General features: G+C 40.1%; 1 protein-coding gene across 5 annotated transcripts in view; it reads left to right on the top strand.

Moving 5' to 3' along the window:
• Nucleotides 1-16024, top strand: part of NEBL (nebulette) — a 416787-nt gene that overhangs the window by 284003 nt on the left and 116760 nt on the right. Inside the window, exons 1-2 of one of the 5 annotated variants that reach the window (XM_075922489.1) lie at nt 4665-4947; nt 5038-5109. The exons of 2 other annotated variants lie outside the window; for them this stretch is intronic. In XM_075922489.1, coding sequence (XP_075778604.1) covers nt 4888-4947; nt 5038-5109 — 132 coding nt within the window. In that variant the 5' untranslated portion in view covers nt 4665-4887. Of the gene's footprint in view, nt 1-4664; nt 4948-5037; nt 5110-16024 lie in introns of those variants that run through there. 2 more of the 5 variants (XM_075922492.1, XM_075922490.1) reach the window with 2 other exon arrangements.

Below are 16024 nucleotides of genomic sequence, written 5' to 3'. Positions count from 1 at the left end.
TACCACATCCACCGCTTCTCCCTTATCCACAAGACTCGTTATCCTATCAAAGAAAGCTATCAGATTGGTTTGACAGGATTTATTCTTTACAAATCCATGCTGGCTGTTCCCTATCATCTTGCTACCTTCCAAGAGTTTACAGGTGATTTCCTTAATTACTTGCTCCATTATCTTTCCTGGCACAGAAGTTAAACTAACTGGTCTGTAGTTTCCTGGGTTGTTCTTATTTCCCTTTTTATATATGGGCACTATATTTGCCCTTTTCCAGTCTTCTGGAATGTCTCCTGTCTCCCATGATTTTCCAAAGATGATAGCTTAGAGGCTCAGATACCTCCTCTATCAGCTCCTTGAGTATTCTAGGATGTATTTCATCAGGCCCTGGTGACTTGCAGGCATCTAACATTTCTAAGTGATTTTTAACTTGTTCTTTTTTTCTTTTATGTTCTAAACCTCCCCCCTTCCCACTTGCATTCACTATGTTAGGCATTCCTTCAGACTTCTTGGTGAAGACCAAAACAAAGAAATCATTAAGCATCGCTGCCATTTCCAAGTTTCCTGTTACTGTTTCTCCCTCCTCACTGACCGGTGGGCCTAACCTGTCCTTGGTCTTCCTCTTGCTTCTAATGTATTTATAAAAAGTCTTCTTGTTTCCCTTTATTCCCGTAGCTAGTTTGAGCTCATTTTGTGCCTTTGCCTTTCTAATCTTGCTCCTGCATTCCTGTGTTGTTTGCCTATATGTTCCAAAAAACGTGAACTTATAGCAAAACAACTTAAAGTGGGAAATGCATTAGTTCCTACAGGCATCAACGACTTTAGTGCAGAATGGATGTATACCCGAGCGACTTATAGCGGGGACACCCTGTACTCCAGATGACATTTTGCAAAATAACTAGTAAAAAACCCCAAACCCACTATGAAATGTTTCAGCAGATCAGAATTGACAGAGGGCAAAGTAGCGTCATACCACACTGATGCTAATAATTGAAGTTCTTGATTACTCAATTTATCTGTTTTTCTTCTCCTTTAGTACATTGTGGTACACACTACATAATACATCTGTAAGAGTAAGCGTCAGGGTTTTTTTTTTTTTTGCTTGCTTTTTAAATCCTTGTGCAATTGGGTTGTACTAAATCTATGATGATTTTATGCTGGAAAGGCTGGCTGTGGATTGCAGTATTTATACTGGAAAGTGTTTTCTTACTAGAGCACAAGGTAAGTGCATGTTTTTGTGGTTAAACTGTGGGAAAACATTTATGATCATTTTAGTGATGTAAACAGTGTTAGGGTAAATTCAGGCTATATTTTATGGTAGTACCTCTAGTTTGTTTTTTACTAGAGTAAAAATAAGAGCAACATAAATGATAGCTGTCCCACCTTCTCAGAAGTGGCTGGCGTGTCCCTCTCTGCTGCCTTGGGGTGGGATCAGGGGGCCTCTGCACTGCCCCTACCCCAAGTGATGGCTCTGGGAGCAACAGCCAACGGGAGTTGTGGGGGCAATGCCTTCAAGCAGGGGCAGCGTGCAGAGCCACCAAGCTCCCTTACCTAGGGGTTGCAGAAAGGCTGCTTTGGAGAGTGATGTGGGGACAGGGCAAGCTGGAAGCTTTCCTTGGCCCCACTGCACTGTTGATCAGCCCCATTAGGTAAACGCCTGGCCAGAGCCTGCACCCTCACCCTCTCCTGCACCCAACCCGCGCTTGAGCCCTGAACTTCCTTCCACATCTAAACTCTCTTCCAGAGTCCGTACCACTTCTGCACCCCAATCCTGTCCCCTAGCCCCGAGCCCCTGCTTCACCAAAATTCCCTTCCAGAGCCAGTACCCCATCCTCCATCCAAAACCCTTCTCCAGGCTCAGCCCAGAGCCCCCTCCCACACTGCAAACCCTTTATCCCCAGTCAAATGAAAATAAGTGAAGGTTTGGGAGAGCAAGTCATGGAGGAAGTCATGGTTGTGGGCCTTGCAGAGGGGGTGGAGGAAGAAGGTGAGGCACGGGTGGGTACATGTGTATAGACAGGCACCAGGGAAACTAACACTCCTACCCCCTGCATTTTAAACTATGTAGTCTTAGTTTTTCTTAACAAATCTCTTTCGGGACTGTATTTCAGTGAGCTTATTGCCAAAAGAGTTGCTTCTCTGTCACTTTGTTGGATGACATATTATCCAGCAGAGCCCTGTGTTTTTGGTGGACGGCCGGCATCTGATAGTGTCTGCTTAGTGCCTTCTGTCCCCTGGAGACTGCCACACCGAATCGTTCTATATTGTATTATAGCTGTGGTGGTGTGTTGTGGCATGATTTCCCTTCCACTCCCTTAGAAATTGTAATTTTGGCATTTCTTTCCTCAATATGATTAGTTATGAAACCCTCAATTCTCTAGATGTGTAGCTAATGGAAGTCTGCTGAAAGGTCCAGCATATTTGAATAAACTGTGGGCTGGAGGGAGGAGGAGGCCTATAAAAAATATAGCTGATCCTGCTCTTTCAGAAATAAAAACTTAGATTATGGTAAGGAAAAAGCTGATCTTGCTATGGAGAAAACATTGCAGGAAAATTACAATTAAGATGTAATTACTGTTGCATCAGTACTCTGAATATCCATTATTTGTAGTGTTAATCTTTTAAGTAATCTAAAAATCCAAGCAGTTCAGAATTTGTAATTTTTGACCAGTTGACTTTCAGTGGAAAAATAGCAGCTTAGCCCATGCTGAAGTTTTGCAAAATGTAGCAATTACTTTTATGCTTATTAAAGTCTCCTCCATTCTCCCTTAATTATTCTGACATCTTTCCTTTCCAAATATATTGAATTTGGGGGAGGAACAAGGAAATTTTAAGTGCAGAGCCTTTTATTTATAATGCAGAGATATTTGCGTTTTTCAACATTTCACCTTGGTATCAACACCAGAAGTCCACAACTCATCGCTGTACTGCATTTGTGTTGTCTATAACAAGTGCTCTGTATGCCAGAGAAGCGAATTGCCACATCATGTAGCAATTACTATAGTTGCCCAGAAAGACATTTATTATGCCTGACATTTGCAGAAGTGACCAGTTGTTGTGAGTGCTTGACCTCACCATTGTAGCAAAAATTGTCCAATTGTTGTTGTTGGAGATTTTGGGGCCCAATTTTTAGAGATGCGGTATGTACCTACAGCTCCTAAAGAAGTCAATGGGAAGTGTGGCGGCACAACAACTCAGGAAATCAGGCCTTATGGGTGTCAATTTGGGTGCCCACAATGACTGTCACTCTCAAAATGTAGGAGCTTATTTATTAAAACAGCAAGATAAGTCATTTGAAATCTTTGTCTATCATTAATGCATAAGTGCCTTCTGTCTGTGGGTTACAGTAGGTTGAGAGTTGTCTGTTTTTCTCAAATATTAAAAAACTCTAAACCTCCTTATACTTTTTGCTCAGGCACAAATGTTCTGTTTGTTTTCATGTCTTTTTCTAATGAAGTGCTCTTGTTCCAAACAACAAATGGGAGGCATATGTTAGCCACAATTACATTTTGGTATTTTGGGAAGTTTACATTCAAACACTACACATTCCTTATGTTTTCTATGTGGATATCGGCTCCAAGAACACATAGAAATCTACTACCATAGACCTGTGAGATGAAGCCTGGATGTGGACTTCACTGCAGTGGAATCTCTTTGTGGGATGCAGTATGAAGTTGTGATGTGATGTGGTAGCATTAGGAAAATAAAATCACATTTAGAATGATTGTCGATCCAGCTAGCTTTTTTACTTTGAACCTTACAATACATTCGTACAGAGCAGCAGGTGAAATAACTTCTTCTAGTAGTAAGGCAGCTTCCATTCCAATAGATCTATGCTCAGAGCAGCTGGGGCGCTGCCGGGTAGGTCCCCACAGCGCCGCACCTCAGCACTGCGGGGATCAACCCAGCAGCACCCCAGCTGCTCTACCCCAGGTGTCCCCAAGTTAGCCGCTGCTGAAACTGATCAGCGGCTGATTCCAGGAAGACCGGGGGAGGGGCAGCTAGTTTCCCCTCCCCCCCCCCCCCCAGCAGACCAGGGAGATGCGGGTGGCGGGACCGCCGAGACGCGCCGCGGTCCCGCCCGCGAGCTCCGCGGCTTTGCTCCGCGTCTCCCTGGTCTGCTGGGGGAGACGTAAGTCGGATCCGCGTAACTCGGGGACTGCCTGTATATGTATGATCATGGTATATTATCTTCTGTAGAGTGTTGATATGTGTGTATGTATGAATATTACTTTAGCTGATATGAGGCCGGAAGCATTTTAAGAGTATTGAAAGGAACATTTTAGATTTCATCCTTACAGAAAGGAACCTTTTCAGTTAGGAGCATGAAAAATAACATATATTACATTCTAAAATTACATTTAATAAAGCATTTGTGAATTATCCAAACTCTCTGTATTAGAAAAGTAAGGGTATATGTTCCTTTTCTGTACAAACTTTATTTAGACTGAGTGAAGAAGTTTTATGACAGCTGATTTGGGGTCTGAGATATCTTAAAAGCTAGAACTGAATGGTTTCCCCATAATATTAGGATTCATGTCACCCTTTTGAGCCAGCTAATTTCATTAAATTATTTACCTTGCATAGTTACTGAATTACAGTGCTTTAATTAAATGTGTCTTAGACATTTAGGCATTGTTTACTTATACTTTATCTGTAAGAAAGCACTAGCTCGGTTAGCAAGGCCATCTGTAATGTCTTCTAGGTCACTCATATGGAATTTTTCTGATAAAGACTTTCAAGTGTTGTCTAAATAAGGAAGAAGCCTTGGTAAGGTTAAACTTAGTGAAGGACACAAGAGGAGCCTACATCATAGAAAAGTAGTAGAACATAAACAGTTTGCTGTAGCAGTGGCCTTTTACATTTTTAACTATATTTTTTAAATATTAAAAAAGAATGCCTCTCATTCAGGATTTCAAGGAGGATGAAAGTGAAGAGGAGGAAGAAGAAGAAAAGGTGGTGGCAGTGATAACTGAAAAGGAGCTTCTTTTTTCACTGTTTTAGGTTAGTGATATTGAAATGCTTTCTTTTTTTTTTTTTTGATAGGTGTTCCTTAAGCCTGTTATTGAGGACAGAAACATGGAACTGGCCAGAAGATGCACTGAAATTATAAGTGATGTAAGTGATTGTAACCATTTGTATCCTTTAATTAAATTCCTTTCTTTAAAAGTTTTTTTGTATTATTCTTATTTCTTCGTATTTGTAAAATGTAGCTGGAGGTGCCCATCCTAAATTCTGAGCGCCTGCATGATAGAGTAAAACATACAATAATAATATAAAGGTGCTATCAAAGAATATATGTATGAGGAAACTCCATTAAAGAGTGATAGTATCTCCTAAAGGCACTCAGTTAACAAATGCCAAATGAGTTATTAAAGGAATCTAATGTATGTCTTTATTTGGCACACATACATTGGATCAGATCCTTAGTGGTCATAATTTTGAGGAGTTCTATTTTACATCCGTTTTATTTGTCAGCTGAGGACCTGGTCCTCTGAGTGAATTATGAAAGTGGAGGTTTGGGTTTGTATTTATTGTGGAAACTTGAGTCCCAGGAGGAACTTTGCAAATGTGCAGTAATTGAGGTTCTGTTTGTGATGGGATTGCTTTCCTTCGTGGATTAAGTATATATAGTTACTAACAGCAAGATAAACCATTATATGAGAGATGGTGATTTGCCTTTAATGATCTTTCTAACCAGCTCTAGGCTGGGATGTTTTGGCTCTTGAGTAGCAGGACTACAAATTGGGGGCTGGTTCACCTTGTATTATAACATGATGTATAAACATTTTGTGACACTATTATCCAAGGTGAATAAGTATGTTGACTTTGTGAGATTAATACATGCAGAAACTAGACTACAGAGGATGCAGAAAATTCATTACTGGAGGATGTTTATTCAGGAAGAATAGATGGCCACTAGAAAAATGATTAATCTGGAATGGAGTTATCATGCTGGGTAGAGAATGAAGCTTGAAAGGGTCAAAACTTTTTTTCTGCCTGAATGTTGTGTGGGAATACGTTAATTTTGGTGTGGGCTGGGTATTAGATACAGCCTTAAGAGAGGCCAGTAAGATGATAACTCAGTAACATCAAATTATCTTAAGAAGTTATACAAGTTATATTAATATTTTTATCAAAGGTACTAATGGTTATCCATGTGTTTTTATTGGAAAGGTACTGAGTTTAATACAATACAAGCCTGTCAAGTCAGATAAAAGCCACAGTGAAAATGAAGCATTAAGTTGACCTGAAAGCCATTTATTCTTTCAATACTACTCATTTCTAGACGTAATTGATTGCTGTCACAAAGTCAAAAAATACCCTGAACAGTGCTGATAAACTCTTTCTTTAAATTAGGAATTATTATTGAAAAGTGTATCGGTGGTTGTGGTGGCTGCTGCTATTGTTCAGTAGATAAATATTATGAATATAACTTTCTTTCATTTTTTTTGTGTAGGTTTGGAGGCTAAAATGAATAAATAAGTTAAAATGAGCTTCAAACTCAGTAATGGTTCAGAGAGGCAGCTTTTGGTGAAAGTGTGTGTTAGATTTTCACTGAGATATGTGAAGCTTTCAAAGGATAATGATTCCTAATCCTGCATGATATTATTATAAGAAGTTGTAATGGTCCAGAGCCAATATAATATGAAAGGGAATTCTTTTTAATATACTAAAATGGAACCCACATTTTGAGCCTGATCCATTACTCACTAAAATCATTGGATTTGTTTTTATTGGGTATAGTGGGTATTAGAGCAGGTTCAAAGTAAATTTTTTTAATCCTTCCAAACCTTCACCCTAACTGAATTTTCACTATCACTAGAAAAGCCCTACAGTTCTCAGGGAGGAAATTCCCCCTCTATAACTTCTTCATTCTAGGAATGGTGCCAGAATCTCTTAACTCTTTTTAGTTACAAGAAGACGCACACAGCTATGAAGCTGCTGGCAGTTTCTAGGGGAATTGTCTTCACTTGCTTCTGCCAGCAGCTGCACCAAGTTTGGGAACAGAGCACAGTGAATATTCCAGTTTGCTTTTGGATCCAACCATGTTTATAGCTCTTTTTTATAAACATTTTACACAACTATTTAGGGAGGAGCTATTATTCACGCAAATATGGAGATGGATTAGTGTATTTACTTGGTAATGAACAAAATTTACCTGAAAACCTCTCTCTCTCTATACACATACACCCATGTGAACACACACGCACACAGAGGCTTTCAGACCCAATTTGCTCATTGCCAAGTGGAAAATGTGGAAGGGAAAGGGACTTGCAATGAAGGTAATACGGGAAAGTCCAACAGAAATAGGTTTTAATGACTTTGTGTGGCTTGCAGTTTTACCCTAAAATGACATTGTGATAGCTGGAGCACATGACCTTATGACTACAAGCCTGGGTTATTTTCTTTCCTTCCTTGCGAGGCTGTCAACACATATTCTGTCAAAATGGAATGGCATGATTGCTCATAGCTTGAGATATAATGATGGTGGTATTCTCATCTTTCATGCTTTAGTATCTGACTTGAAATTGGCACTATTATTGTTAAAGCCCTTTATGGCATGTAAGCCTCTGGTCTTGTTCAGGGAGGTATCTGTTCTCACATGCCACTGTTCCAACAATTCTTCCATTGCAGTCAGCCGATGTTCACACTTTGTGATGATCCCTATGTTGCTTCCCTCTCAGATACATCCAATTTAATTTCTTTTAATTAAATAATAGTTTTAAAGATGCCTTTAATTTTCACTTATGTTGGACTTTTGCGTGACTTTCCTTTCTAGCCCCTTTGCTTTCAACATTTACATTGGATGCCTTAATTTGTTTTTATTGTTCTTTTTTAAAAGGGGATATGGGTGCTGTTGTGGGGGAGGTAGGAAGCTGAATACAAATAAAGTTGTTAAGCAAATAATCTTAGTCCTTTTATAGAAGGAAAATAGCTTGCCTCTTGATTCATCATACTGTATTTCAGATGTGCATGTTGCTAATGTTTCCTTTAGCAAATTCCAATTAAATATAATGCTGCTCACTATCTAATTTGCCACATAATGTAGTCCAAATTGTAGTTCTTTCTGATTCAGCATCTCCTTGCCATTGGTTGGACATTGTGAAGATTAGATCCTGCCAGAACTTTAATTGCCGTTTTTGTGAATTAATAGTGTTTAATGATAGCTAATAAAAATTAATTGAAAATGAATTTGTTGCCGTTCGGATTTCCTTTGTTTTCTTGTCTTTAACTACAAGAGAATTCTAGGTACTACACTGTGGTTCTGAGAATTGTCCGTAAACTGGAGACAAAAATTATTTATTGTTGGTTAAAATGAGAAGAGTAATTATGACTCGGTTAACTGTTGTTTCAAGCTGTTTTTCTCTGTATTGGATATTGAATGTGAATGCATGATAAATTATGTCTTAATTAAATCCTTATTGAATGTAATTTCTCTAATGTTTCAGAGTTTGATTTTCATTTTAAGATTCATATCCAATTTGAACAAATTGTTCAGGATATCATTTGTTGCTGTTAAAAGCTAATAATAGCCGGTGTGTACCATTGTTCCTGTGCCAGATTCTGCCCTCAATTACACATGTGCAAATGTATTGAGCGTATCCATATAACTTCTGTAGGGCTGCATAGTGACTGAATTTGAACTAACAGAGTTTGGTCCTTTGACTCTTCTTTTGCAATTGTATCCCACTCAGTACACCTACTCAATGTAGCTTTCTGTTTCCCATCTAGTGGGATCTGCAGTACATAAGTGTTCAAGAGGCAGCTACTGCCTTTCAGTTAACAGATGAGTCTTTTAGCTCAGTTGCTGAGACATACGTTTTTGATTCAGAAGTCCTGGTTTGACTGCTTCTGCTGCTGATCCACCCATGAGCATTGTGTGACAAATAGTGGCCCCTATCAGGTGTTAAGCTGAAATTATTTCTGCAGGTTGGAATAAGATTCCATTATAGGATTCTGTGTGTAGTTCATTCCTACTAATTGTAGCAGTCTGTATTTCTGTAGTGACTGAGCCATGCATAAAGGTTAATGAGCCTAATCTAGCCTTGCCTAGGAAATTCAGATCTTTTAACTCAGGCAGTAGAGGCTTATGCTTTTAGAGTCAAAGGTACCGGGTTTAACCCCTGCTGTCACGGCCTTCTGAGAGGCATCACATTATGTTGGAATTTCAAATACTGGTTTCTAGACACATTTACTGGTTTTAGGGACACATTTTCAAAGCTGGACATAGACATGCCTGCTTGCAATTCATTGAAGGCACAAATACCAGATGTGTTTGTACAAATGGCTACATAGGCTCCTAATTGGCACTGTGAACATGCAAATACTCTATGCACATGCAGCATATATTTGTGCACATAATTTTCAATACATAGCTATATATGTGCAAAACTGTATGTGCCTAAATATGAAAAATTGGCATTTAAATTTCAGATTGCTTCCATTTAAAATAAATATCAAGTACAACATTAATTCATTAAGGACCCAATCCAACTCCCATTGAATTCAAGTTAAAGACTCACATTAACTCCAATGGAAATTGGCTCAAGCCTTAAATTATGAGGTTTAAAGGTCATGTTCTCCCAGAAGAGGCTGATTTATCCAAAAGGGGCCTTAAAGTTCACTATCTCTCTGTCAACAGCTGAACAAAATAATTTGCAGTTACTTTGGAAAGAAAAATGTATATTTACCTTTTTTACCTAAGTGCTGGCTACATATGCAGCCTAATTTAAAAAGTTTAAGTATATTTTTATCATGACTCAAATAAATTCACAGGAACAATAACTGTAATTTTTACTGATGGATTAGAGCTCTGTAATAAGATGATTTCCTGTTGATCTGAACACAGAGAAACTGTTTTATTTTACATAGTATATCATGCATAAACCCATAGCTTATACTAGTAGGCAGTTTAGGATTCTTGATGTCTGAAAGTTGTGTGTGTGTGTGTGTGTGTGTGTGTGTGTGTGTGTGTATGTATGTAGTGGAGACAGAAAAACTATTACTTTTTAATGTGTTTAATGTGTTTTTTCTGTATGGTCCCTGCCTGACTACACATGAGACTGTTACAGGCGTGGCTCAAGAGGGTATACAAACCACACACACACACACACACCATCTAAACAGATCTTCCCAGTTACATTCATACCATCTAAACAGATAGCTTTCGATGCCAAACAAAGTAAACTCCACTCTCACATGGTGGACACTGCACCACAATCTGTGCAGCGGGATACCCTTCCAGCAACCACCTGCAACACTAACAATCACTACAGATGCCTCCTTAATAGGGTGGGAAGCTCACCTGGGCAAACATTTCGTACAAGCTAAATGGCACCGGGACGAGGCCAACAAACACACAAATCTCCTCAAACTCAGGGCAGAACTCAATGCTTGCATTCACCTTCAGGCTATAATTCAGAACAAAATGGAACAAATTGTAACAGACGACACCATGACGATATATTACATCAGTCTACAAGGGGGAGCATGATCTTATCAATTATGTCTGGAAGCAATGAAACTGGCAGTGGTGCATACCGAGAAACATGACACTGATAGTCACCTACCTTCCAGGCAAGGACAACGTCCTGGCAGACAGTCTCAGCAGAAACTTCTCTCAGAATCATGAGTGGGAGATCAACCCTACAATTCTTTGCCATCTATTTTAGAAAGAGTGCTCCCCCGTGGTAGATCTATTTGCCACCTACAAAAACAAGATGTGCCTGTATTATTGTTCAAGAGCAGGCGTAGGCCCCCGATCTTTGGGTGACACATTTAGCATAAAGTGGGAAGCACCCCTCCTATTTGCTTTTCCACTGCTCCAACTGATTCAATGAACAATCCTGAAATCAGACAGGACAAAGCAAAGGTCATATTGGTAGCTCCAAGATGGCCCAGACAGACTTGGTACCCTTACCTACAGCAGATGAGCCCTCAACCACCACATGCGTTTTCACCAGTCTGGTCCCTGTTTACACAGCAAAATGGACAGAGACACTACACAGATGTGCACACACTCCACCTCCACGCATGGATGGTGATTGGCTGATGCCTTCAGAGGGTCACTGTCCCAATGAATTACAACAGAGCCTCGTGAACTCATGCAGGCATGCAACTAGAAAAACATACAATCAGAAATGGCACTGCTTCGAAGTATGGTGCTTAGAGCATAACTTCACATCAACAGGGACAGGAGTTTTAGATATACTTACTTATCTGTTAGACCTGAATAGTGTTTTACATAAGAACATAAAAATGGCCATACTGGGTCAGACCAAAGGTCAATCTAGCTCAGTAGCCTGTCTGCCGACAGTGGCCGGCACCAGGTGCCCCAGAGGCGGTGGACCGAAGACAATGATCAAGAGATTCGTCTTCTGCCATCCTTCTCCAGCCTCTGACAAACAGACGCCAGGGACACCATTTCTATCCCCTGGCTAATAGCCTTTTATGGACCTAACCTCCATGAAATTATCTAGCTTCTCTTTAAACTCTGTTATAGTCCTAGCCTTCACAGCCTCCTCTGGCAAGGAGTTCCACAGGTTGACCTTGTGCTGTGTGAAGAAGAACTTTCTTTTGTTTGTTTTAAACCTGCTACCCATTAACTTCATTTGGTGTCCTCTAGTTCTTCTATTATGGGAACTAATAAATAACTTTTCTTTATTCACCCTTTCCACACCACTCATGATTTTATATATCTCTATCATATCCCTCCTTAGTCTCTTCTTTTCTAAACTGAAAAGTCCCAGTCACTTTAACCTCCCTTAATATGGGACCCGTTCCAAACCCCTAATCATTTTAGTTGCCCTTTTCTGAACCCTTTCTAAGGCCAAAATATCTTTTTTGAGGTGAGGAGACCACGTCTGTACACAGTATTCAAGACGTGGGCGTACCATAGTTTTATACAGGGGCAGTAAGATATTCTGTGTCTTATTTTCTATTCCTTTCTTAATAATTCCTAACATCCTTTTTGCCTTTTTGACCGCCGCTGCACACTGTGTGGAAGTTTTCAGAGAACTATCCACGATAACTCCAAGATATCTTTCCTGATTTGTCGTAGCCAAATTAGCCCCCATCATACTGTACGTATAGTTGGGGTTATTTTTTCCAACGTGCATTACTTTACACTTATCCACATTAAATTTCATTTGCTATTTTGTTGCCCAATCACTCAGTTTAGTGAGATCTTTTTGAAGTTCTTCACAGTCGGCTTCTGTCTTGACTATCTTAAACAGTTTAGTATCATCCGCAAACTTTACCACCTCACTGCTTACCCCTTTCTCCAGATCATTTATGAATAAGTCGAACAGGATTGGTCCCAGGACTGACTCTTGGGGGACACCATTAGTTACCCCTCTCCATTCTGAAAACTTACCATTTATTCCTGCCCTTTGTTTCCTGTCTTTTAACCAATTCTCAGTCCATGAAAGGATCTTTCCTCTTATCCCATGACAATGTAATTTACACAAGAGTCTTTGGTGAGGGACCTTGTTTTGTTTGCAGGATCCTCTTGATCAGTGTTCCCTGAGTGCTTGAACAGCCACCCAGGAGAGATTCAAATGCTGCCCAGCTGATTAGCAGAGCGCTTACAGCCAGCAACATATATTTATACTGGTGGTGCACATTCACATGTGCCTCGGTGCACATAACAAAAATTATTCTGCACAAAGATTAAAATAAGAGGGAACATTGCTCTTGATTGCTGTCAGAGTACTCCAAGTATCCAGATGCATCAGAGCTGTCCGACAGGCCAGACGAGTGGTAGCACCAATTTTCACAAAATGGAACCTGTCAGTAGCGTTCAAAACCCTAGCAACTCACTCTTCCGAACCTCTGGCTTCAATGTTAGCATTGTATATCTCCATCAAGACCTGTTCTCAGTCTGCCAATTATGCCTGCTAGACTAGTGTCACGTCTGGCAGCCTTGCTTGTGCTTTCCATGATGACAAAGTGGTACTGAGAACTCTGCAACTGTTTCTTTCCAAAGTAAACTCTTCTTTCAATGACTTTTGGGACATTATTCTTCCCTCATTCAGTCCTAGGCCACAACATCTGACTGACAAGCACACAGACTAAACCTAAATCTGATTGTACTAAGTGATAGAATCCGCTAGAAGATCTTGTCTCCTTCCATTTAAAGTGTCACGGACTCAGAGCTTCCAAGCTGTTCATTGCTAGATGGAACAGACAATGAATGCATTGTGCAGGCCTACAAAGTCCATTCCAGAGGGAACAGGAATACTCCACAACATCTATAGAAGCTTTGTGGGCCAAATGAGCATATAATTTCACCACCAAAATATGCAGATTAGACACATGGGCATCGGCTAACACCTTTATCAAATGCTTTAAAGTGGAATTTCTGTCTTCTGCACAGGCCTTCCTTGGCAGAAAGATGCTGCAGGAAGTGATTCAGTACTAATATTGCCTTTTGAATGGTCTTTATTTCTTTTCTCGCTCATTCTGTTTTACTTTCTCCTTATCCCTCCCTACTTCTGTTTTGTTGCTCAGTCTTTCTGAGATGCAAGAGAGTAGCGGGGGAGTCTGAGCTGTGTCACACTGTCTGGAGTGGCTCACAACTGAGAGTGCCTGCCTCAGGGAAGACTGTCAAATACAGGGTAAACACCCCAAACTGATGGTGTGTTCTGTAATGGCATTTTACCAAGCCAGTGGCAAAAGTGAACTCTTGAATCACTGTAACAGTCTTACCACGGAGTCACAGACAGTCCCTTTCAATGCTCCAGTCTGTCTTTCCACCCAGATAAACTGGATTTAGTAATAAATGGTCACTTGTCTTACACCAAAAATTACAACATGTTCAGGTTTCAATAGAGCAGACATTTACCCCCAATTGTTAGTACCCTAGATCTTACACCACATCTTATACTGTAGTCAATTCTATAATAAATTATCTAAAAGTTTATTAGCTAGGAAAAAGAAACAAGTGTGTTGTTTACAGGTTAAAGCAAGCAAATATATTCACAGAAATGAGTTGCCATCTAAATCCTAAGACTGACACAGTTGTAGTGAGCTGTCAATTCAAAGTGTCTTTCAGGACAGCCCCAAGAAGCAGCCTCTGTGGATCTCTAGTTTCAGTTCAAAGTCTCTGACCCTGTCAGAGTTCAAACTGCCAAAAAGATGGCAAGTTTTCTGTGACTTGACTTTATTTTATTTTTGTCATTTAGCTTCCAAGTCCACAATCTTGCCCATATTTGGTTGTGATAGGACCATTAACCAATCCTGGATATGCCTTATTTTGATAGCCCGTCTGGATGAGCATAGGATGATTCCCAGATCTGGTTTCACAAGTTCAAAGCAAACATTTTCAAAGTGAAACTTGCATGTTTTCTTAGCATGGAGTACTGACATTGCAAGTGAGATGAAAGCTGCAGCAACTTGCAAACATTTCATGATGTCTACACATTAAATGCATTCTTAAAAGACTATCTCAGATAGTCAAAAGGCTATTTATTTTGAGCAAAACTAATAAACAAGTAAACTGATGTGGTTTCTAGGTATGAGTTTGTTAATTTGTAGCAAATACTTGCAGACTTGACAAGAACTGGCATCTGGCCTACCTGTGTCATAAGCTGCATCATTGACTATTTCCTAATTGAAAGTTTCCTTTCTTCTAGCAGCCTCTCTTTTAGTTTTGCTTTCCCTAATAATTCATTAGCTAAGGGGTCAGCTTTTTAGTTAGATAATTACTGTGCAAACAGTTGCCTGCTTTACATAGTTAATAAGTTAGCATTTGGTGGTGGTGTTAGCATCTGCACAGGAGTTTTGGCATAACTCATCTGGAAAGAAGTGGAAGAAGGCATGGCCAGCACATGGTGTGCTGCAGTTTTGAACTGCCTTTGGAAATTGCAGAGTGAAGGGGAGCAAACATAACAGAATTGTAGGAGGCACTGCTAACAGAAATTATGGGATAAGAAATTTTTCATTTGCTACTGCTCAGCCCGTGTTGCTTCTGTCAGCAAGTCTTCAGTGCATAAATATAAGTTGCTGCAGTGCAGAATGTGAAAATGAGGTTAGAGAGATAGGAACAGATGATGAATAGAAGAGCTTGCGTCTAAATAATTCAGTTTACATTGAACCATATCAATACCAATATTGAAAGAGAACTTCAAGCAGTTACGGTTGTTTAAAGGGGAATACCTACTCACAAACTTCCTTAAAAACAAGGGAAGTTCAGTTAAGCTATGCTTCTTTAAAAGTACCTTAATCCTTACATGCTATGTTCACTATCATATTCTGTCCCTTTATGGCGTTGTCTACATAGCGGGTTATTTTTGAATAAAGGACGTTATTCCAAAATAACTTTGCAAGTGTCTACACAGCAAGCCCATTATTTTGAAATAATATTGAAATAATGAGATCTTATTCTGAAATCTGTAACTCTCATTGTACGAGGAATAACGCCTATTCCAGAATAGCTATTTCAGAATAGGACATGTGTAGACAAGGCAAATGGAGTTATTTTGATATAAATGGCCTCCAGCCCTTCCCACAGGTGCCCTGCTAGCCAGTCTGTCCACACTCATCATAGAAACACAGAGCTGGAAGAGACCTCAGGAGGACATCAAGTCCAGCCGCCTGCCCAAGGCAGGACCAATCCCAACTAAATCACCCCAGCCAGGGCTTTGTCAAGCCAAGACTTAAAAACCTCTAGGGATGGAGATTCCACCACCTCCCTAGGTAACCCATTCCAGTTTTTCACCCTCCTAGTGAAATAGTTTTTCCTAATATCCAACCTAGACCTCCCCCACTGTAACTTGAGACCGTTACTCCTTGTTTTGCCATCCATCCCTACTGTGAACAGTCTTTCTCCATCCTCTTTGGAGCCTCCCTTCAGGAAGTTGAAGGCTGCTATCAAATCCCCCCTCACTCTTCTCTTCTGCAGACTAAATAAGCCCAAATCCCTCAGTTTCTCCTCATAGGTCATGTGCTCCAGCTCCCTAATCAGTTTGGTCGCCCTCCGCTGGACCCTCTCCAATGCATCCACATCCTTTCTATAGCGAGGGTCCCA

The sequence above is a fragment of the Pelodiscus sinensis genome, chromosome 2 (assembly GCF_049634645.1).
Source record: "Pelodiscus sinensis isolate JC-2024 chromosome 2, ASM4963464v1, whole genome shotgun sequence".
NCBI lineage: Eukaryota > Metazoa > Chordata > Testudines > Trionychidae > Pelodiscus > Pelodiscus sinensis.
The sequence above is the reverse complement of the archived record's forward strand: the minus strand, read 5'-3'. Positions and strand labels throughout refer to the sequence as shown.